The sequence below is a fragment of the Limanda limanda genome, chromosome 4, assembly GCF_963576545.1.
Source record: "Limanda limanda chromosome 4, fLimLim1.1, whole genome shotgun sequence".
Taxonomy (NCBI): domain Eukaryota; kingdom Metazoa; phylum Chordata; class Actinopteri; order Pleuronectiformes; family Pleuronectidae; genus Limanda; species Limanda limanda.
Window position 1 is genome coordinate 30,086,228 of NC_083639.1, and position 7,711 is coordinate 30,093,938.

The 7,711-nt window shown below is 41.1% G+C and overlaps 1 protein-coding gene across 1 annotated transcript; it reads left to right on the forward strand.

The window, feature by feature from the left end:
• The first annotated feature begins 355 nt into the window (after window positions 1-355).
• LOC133000166 (gastrula zinc finger protein XlCGF8.2DB-like) lies at window positions 356-3,682 on the forward strand. The gene is made up of 2 exons (XM_061070030.1): window positions 356-382; window positions 2,900-3,682. Exons 1-2 carry the CDS (start codon window positions 356-358, stop codon window positions 3,617-3,619), a joined length of 747 nt encoding a protein of 248 aa, XP_060926013.1. The 3' UTR covers window positions 3,620-3,682.
• The last annotated feature ends 4,029 nt before the right edge of the window (window positions 3,683-7,711 follow it).

The window sequence follows — 7,711 nt, forward strand, 5'->3', positions numbered from 1 at the left end:
GAAGAGGTGGTCTTGGTCGTCACCTTGCTCCTCTGCAACTTTTCTGACGCCATTTTGTCCCCCCTTCTTCTTACAAAGTGTTTCTGCATGCGTATTGTTCTTGCAGTAACTGCACCACACTTTTCTGTAACACCTTCTTGCCATGTGTCGCTTTATTCCACACTTGCTATGGCCTCCACCTTGTCTTGTATACGTTTTCATCACATTATCTGTAGTTGCTTCAGCCATTTTCATTTTCTCTGATTCCTCATAGACTCGTAGTCTTCTTTTGAAATCTGCAAACGTGACGCTGTCTCCATTCTGCGTCACATGGACAGCTAGCGGCTTGAACGAGTCCGGTAGCCCGCTTAGCGTCATGGCCACGATCAGTCCATCACTCATGGTCTCTCCTGCTTCCCTTAATGCTGTTATAATGTTCTCAGCTCTTATTAAATAGTCAGTAACAGTCTCGCTGTCTGCCATGTGAAGCTTGGTAAGAGACGTGTTCATATTTATAATCCGTGGCTTGCTCTTCCCAGAATAATGTTCTTTGAGTATTCACAGGGCTTTCCTGCCATCATCAGCAGCCTCGTGTCTTATTAGCGATAGGCTTTTATCATCTATTAGCCTTACCAGCTCGGCGTAGCAGTCGGCATTCTTCCGTCCGTCTTTCTCGCTCGCATCAACTGGTTCTCTCACAATAGTATCCTTCAACTTCAGGATATGCAGGCAGCTCAGGAACCGTGTCTCCCAAAGGTCGAATTTCTCCTCCGTCCCATCGAATATAAGCTGCGGTGCTGGAACTCCTGTTGCTCGGTTCGCCATCGTTAGCACGTCACTTTCTTCTAGCTTCTCTGCTAACTATGCGTAATACGTCGCAACCACTTCACGCCCGCTTGTCTTCAGCCCTGGGCCCATAACCTGTTGAGTTACCTCACTTGCGCAGTGTAACTTTAGGGTCAAAGTACAAGCGGAGCGTCTGTTTCATTCAGTATAATTTATTCTTCCTCGTGCACCGGCTCTGTGCATCCGTTTCATGCACAGGTTCACAACAACAATAACACAGGATGTGACGACATACACGTCATATATACACAGGTACGAGAGAAACGTAAAACCTCTAATAACAGGCAAAACTATTACCGTAAAACAATAAGAGCGTTCTCTATAATAATGATAGCCTAACAAGCTCTAAGGTCAGGTAGGCATAGGAGTTGTGTTGTGCTATCAAAGCATTTGAATCTTCAAAATCTAGGCTTGCTATTCTCTTATATTTTAATGATAATTTACACTGCATTAATTGGAATTCAGCTGTAGGCATATACTAGGAGATCTGTATCAGAGACTAATTGTATCCACAATTTAAGTACTGCAAGCTAGACTATTATGCAGTTGTAGACACAACACAGGGGGTCCCTGGTCCTGAGAAGGGAAGGAAAGGGGTTAAATGTGGCTATAAGATGGACTATTAAATGTGACTTAAAAAGTCAGTTTTCGTTGACTAAAATTAGACTAAAATGTTCTGAGTTTCCATCAACGAAAACTAGACTTAAACTAAGAAGGATAAAAATGACTCAATGTGACTAAAACTAATATGCATTTTCATCTAAAGACGATACTAAATCTAAAATAGATACCAAAATTAACACTGGTGTCATGAAGTTGAAATTTGAGTTATAATAACAATGTTAGTATTGGTGTAGCGAGCTAGAGAGTTTAATCAGACCGGATTCAACTAATCAACAGCTATCTTGGAAAGAAAAAAAGTATGTCAGGCTGTCCAAATACACCAAAATGCTTAATAACTAAATAAGCTGGCCAAGGAGTTAGACATTTTACCTTACTGGCCATCAAAGAGCATGACAACTCTTTCATACATGCAAAGCAGCTCACAGAAATATATCCCAACTTGTGTATTGCTCTGTGGATCAGAGCAACACTACCAGTAACAGTAGCTTAAGCCGAGAGGAGTTTTTCTAAATTCAAACTGTTGAAAACGATGTTTTGATTGATAACTTTGCAGCAAGGAAGGCCAGAAGGATTGCACTGTAACCCTTGAAGTGTGATGCTAGGGAGTGGAATGTAAACAGTTCTTGAGACAAAGTTGGAAGGAACCGCTCACAGGCTAACGTAGGCTAGCATCAGCTCGAGCAACAGAGTTAATACTCCACTTCCTGTCTGTCTGCTCCACCTCTCACCTGAATAATGAGGAGGATTTGATGCTGTTGTGAACGAGTCTGTGCAGAAAACCTGCTGCTGTGAATGAAAAACTTTTTTTTACCAGAAACCCTTTGTTTTATGCTGCTTCCTTTACGAGCTGCGTCGTAACACCAACTGTAAACGACCTCAACATCTCTACTTCCTGAATGTGATCGTTCAAAAATCCCAACAGTCGACATTAAACGACACAACACAAGTTTTTCAAAACACTTCAGTAAACTCTGAAATTATAAACGTGTGTTTTTGTGTTTCAGTGTGTCCTGCAGACGTCCAGCAACTGATGGTGAAGAAAGAAGAGGTTCCCCCTGAGGAGCAGCAGTGGAGCCCCCTTGTGGACCAGGAGGATCCAGAGCCCCCCCACATTAAAGAGGAACAGGAGGAACCGTGGACCAATCAGGATGGACAGCAGCTTCAAGGACTGGAGGAGGCTGATATCAAGTTCACATTGACTCCTGTTGCTGTGAAGAGTGAAGAAGATCAAGAGAAACTTAAATCGTCAAAGCTTCATCCGAGTGAGATGAAGGAGAACAGAGCGGACTGTGGAGGACCAGAACCAGCCAGGAACTCAGGTCCTGATGGACGTTTACAACAAGGTCCTGAGGACAAGACTGAAGACTCTTCTGAGACTGAAGAGAGTGAGGATGATTGGATGGAGACCAGGGAAACTCAGACTGGTTTAAATACAAGAAACAACAAACAGCCTGTAAGTCATGTGGGATGTAAGACAGAAAAAAAATCGTTCAGCTGCTCTGAGTGTGGTAAAAGATTTAACCAAAGGGGCAATCTAAATAGACATATGAGGATTCATACTGGAGAGAAACCGTTTAGTTGCCCTGAGTGTTGTGAAAGATTTAGCCATAGGGGCAGTCTAAATACACATATGAGGATTCATACAGGAGAGAAAGCGTTTAGTTGCTCTGAGTGTGGTGAAAGATTTAACCAAAGGGGCCATCTAAATACACATATGAGGATTCATACAGGAGAGAAAGCGTTTAGTTGCTCTGAGTGTGGTGAAAGATTTAACCAAAGGGGCAATCTAAATACACATATGAGGATTCATACTGGAGAGAAACCGTTTAGTTGCCCTGAGTGTGGTGAAAGATTTAACCAAAGGGGCCATCTAAATACACATATGAGGATTCATACAGGAGAGAAAGCGTTTAGTTGCTCTGAGTGTGGTGAAAGATTTAACCAAAGGGGCAATCTAAATACACATATGAGGATTCATACAGGAGAGAAACCGTTTAGCTGCTCTGAGTGTTGTGAAAGATTTAGCCATGGGGGCAGTCTAAATAGACATATGAGGATTCATACAGGAGAGAAACCGTTTAGCTGCTCTGAGTGTGGTAAAGGATTTAACCAAAGGGGCAGTCTAAATACACATATGAGGATTCATACAAGAAAGAAAGCGTTTAGTTGATCTGAGTGTGGTGAAAGATTTAAGATTCAGTCCTATTGTACGAGACATGTGAGGATTCATAAAGGAGAGCAGTGATTCAGTTGCAACCTTTGCAACAAAAGATTTATTAGGATTTATCAGCAGATATTCATAGTATACATATTCATAGTTCACTGTTTTAAATAAACTACTACCAGGTTTTATGTCCCTAGAAAATATAAATCATTGAATAACATGAAAGATCTGTGTTTATATATCTTATTTCTACAGATTTCTACATAATTTATCTATTTTTCATAATGTCCCTCTTGTAATTTTAAGGTTAAAGTGTGTTCCTTGCCCAGTATGTATGTGTGTTCTTAACAAGTTCATATGATTAAATATCTTTGTTTTAAAACAATGGTTTCTTGGTTCGTGAGATTCAATGACAGTGTTTGTTCTCCTTTATGTATTGAATGTGTTTCCAAGAATAAAAGTCTAATAAAAAGATAATGGCGTTGTGGCCCTCCTCTTTGTTTCTGTACGAACGGAGGCTGCACTGGCTACAGTTGAATTGTCTCCTCACGAGACAAATTAATCAGCTTCTCACAGTCAGACATGTTTGTTTACGTTTGATGTGAAGTCGGAACTGGGCAATTCAGACTTTTTTGTTTTTCTGGTCATGATAGATCGGTCAATGTGAATGCGTTCCAGGGGTCTCGTATTTGATTTACGGTTTACAAAAGTTTGAAATAAGTATTCACTTGGTGCTGTCTGGTGTGTTTTGTTAGGCACAGCTTCAAGAAGAGTAAAGCTCAGCACAGTTTTCCTTTTCCAGTGCCTTTGTTGATGAAACAATTTTTCCCCTTAATTTGTAGTTGCAACTCTAGGAGAATGATAATAATGATGAAATATCTTATTTTCACGACATCTATGAAAAGAAACTGAGCAGTGGTGGTTTCTGTTTAACTGAGGATTATGTGTCAGTGGTCACATCAGGTTTGATTGTCTAATTTATCTCAATCTTTTTCTTTTTCTGGGATCAATAAAAAAATAAATGCTTCCTTTAATATGTTCTCCAAGTCAACGGAAAGCCAATGAGCTGTCTAACTCCACAGCCACATAGTGCTAATTGCCCTTCACCCTTATCTGGTTTACTAATGGGGGGGGGGGGGGGGGAGTTACTACAAATCCATTTGATAATGAATCTGAATAAGAGAAATAGGCAACTGAATGAATTACTTTCCCTTTTTCCTATTTGCTATTCAACCTGCTGAGTCATTTAGCTTCTCCATTCAACCTCTCCATTCCGTGACACTTTGGGCCTTGTGCTGATAAAACAAGGTAAAACAAAGCAAACTAGCCACGAAATCTAATTTCATTTAGTTTTAATAATATTGACAGCGTTTTTAATATAACAAGGGACAATACAATGAAAGTCAAAAATGATCAATACCATTTGAATGCACAGATTCATTTGTCTCTGATATTTCTTTGAGAAAAAAACAAGACTCATTGAAACTCACTTTTATCGTCTGCTAAAAAGGCACAAGGAGGCTGATTGGAGCACGGCAATAACTTATCAATGATCAAACATGACACAGTCATCCAATGAAACTCTGCATTAGTAATGTTGGGGGAGAGCCAGAGTGCTGACCGTCAAACAATGGGTTATAAATACTTGAGGCCTACAAGGCCCAGCTGAAACCAGTTCAACCAGTTTCACTCTTAATTCACACCTTCTCTAGACAGCCTGGAGCATCGCCTTGGTGGGGGAAGCATCTCCTGAACCCCCACTTTGCCCCCCCTCCAGCAGGCCCTGGTGGGGAGATGTTGCAGCCCGCTCTGCAAAAACCTAAATGAGACTCTGAAACGCCCACTGAGGTCGAATCCCCGCCCACTAAGGTCGGAACCCTGACATTCTCATTGGCTGAGAGCCAACTGAACCCTATGACCACTTCCTGAGGAAGCAGGAAGTCCTCAGGTGGTATAAGGCAAGGGACCTCACAGAAATCTGTCTCTTTTCCACCCTGCTCAAGTCGTATCCAGACCCTCCAGGGGCCTAACTACACGACTCAGTAACTAAGGAGGCGATTAGACGTTTGTTTAATATCATTTTATTTGAAGTCGTTTCATTTTCTTCTTTTATCTCAGTCGAAATTTTATTTCTGATAGGACTCTTTGCTGTTTTAACTTGAAAGACCGAAACAGGAAGTGCCCCGCTAGACGGACACTTCCACAGACTTTTTCTTTTTCAACGACCCACAAACGGCTTCCACAAAGCCGTTCCCTGCAGAAGCGCGACGTTCATCCCGCTGAGGAGTAAGAGGCAATCCACTCCGTTCCTGTAAAACAGCACGTTCTCCGCTGTTACAGAAGAAGACGAAGTTTCATTCCGTCAAGGCAGCACGAGGAATACGCTCCCTTTTCCGGTCCAGCGGCCGAGCTCCAGAGCTCCGCTCGAGTGACCACGTGATTTCACTGGCCCCCCGGGACATTCCACCGACGCGCACGCACACCGCGAGGGTGGTACAGTAAGAGACTTGATTATCTGGGCAGATACGTAGCGTATTGTTTAATATTTGAGTGTATTTGTTTGTGGGACCTCCGTGTCTCATTGTTTAGCCACGACGATTCGGCTACTTCCGATTTCCGGTTACGGCCTTGTGCCACAGTTTTTAAGCGCCGTGACTAAACGTCTCCGGCTGCACTCGTTCCCGTCTGAACAACCTTACAGAGATTTTACCATCAGACTTCAGCACACAACGCCGTTTGGGTGCTGAGCGGTAAAGTAAATGTAACTTGTTTCTGACGGTGTTTTTAAGAGCTTCGTTCTCTTTCTCTCCTTGCATGCCTTCTCTCTCTCTCTCTCTCTCTCCTTCTAAACCGACCTATACACCCGTTCCGATCTGTATTTAGAATACAGTTCATGTAACATAGTTAAATCTATATTTAAAGGGCCTGAACGCATCTGGCCGCCATTTTGAAGCCGAAACTAAATTAGAACAAAGAACCCTTTGTTCTGCCTCCTCCTTGTGTCTCACACGTGGTCCGGCGGCCATTGGAGATTATGCATCTCTAGACCCGCCCTCAATTCTGGCTCTAAATTCATAACGAACCCGCCATTTTGTTTTGTAGTTTTAAGCCTAACATTGTCGGCCTCCATCTTAGATGTGACGTCACTACGTGACTGCGTCATCGCCACGCCCCCTTCTTTTTCTCTCTCTCTCACACACACACACACACACACACACTTTGATAGACACAGACAGATGCACACACACACAGATACACATAGGTGAATACATGTGTTTTCTAAATTGTGATAAGCTGCTGCTGTTGTGATCTTTGAAATATGGGAGTTTGTTAAGATGATGGATCATTAAATAACACTAACTTTATTTCACACACACACACACACATAGACACATACACACAGAGAGACACTTTGACACAGACACACACACACACAGAGACAGACATACCGGTAGACCGCAGGTATACATGTATTTTCTGAATTGTGATAAGTGCTGCTGCTGTGTTTATCTTTGAAATATTGGAGCTTGTTAAAATGATGAATCATTGAATAACATTATAACTTTATTTCCCCTTTTTAATAAATCCTTTTGTAATTAAAGTATCTGTAGTCTGTGATTATTTGTGCATATGTATGTGAATACAGCTGGATTATGATTGCCTGTGCTCGAACTTAGAAGCCTTCAATGTTTATTAAGTAATCGTTAATATTAAAATATTGACATTATTAATTTGACATTTATCATTATGAGACTGATATTTATAGCTTGATATCGTTGGTCCCTGTTACCAGGGTGGTGCCCCTCTACGATAAGTTATGGCCTTATCATTTTTTTTAATTATTTTTAATAAATAATCTTTTATTATTTTTATAATCATATTTCATGATTATTAATAATTAGCCAACATCAAGTTTACTCCTATTGCACAATAGTAAAGAAAAGACCAATGTTGAGGAAAAGTCAAGAAGAAAATAAACGTTAGCAAGTAGCAAATAAAGCAAATTCTTCGTTTGATAACATGAACAAAAATATCTCAACAAAATAGCAAAAATACCTACAAATCCCTTCAGAGAACACATAATGAATAAGTATCATT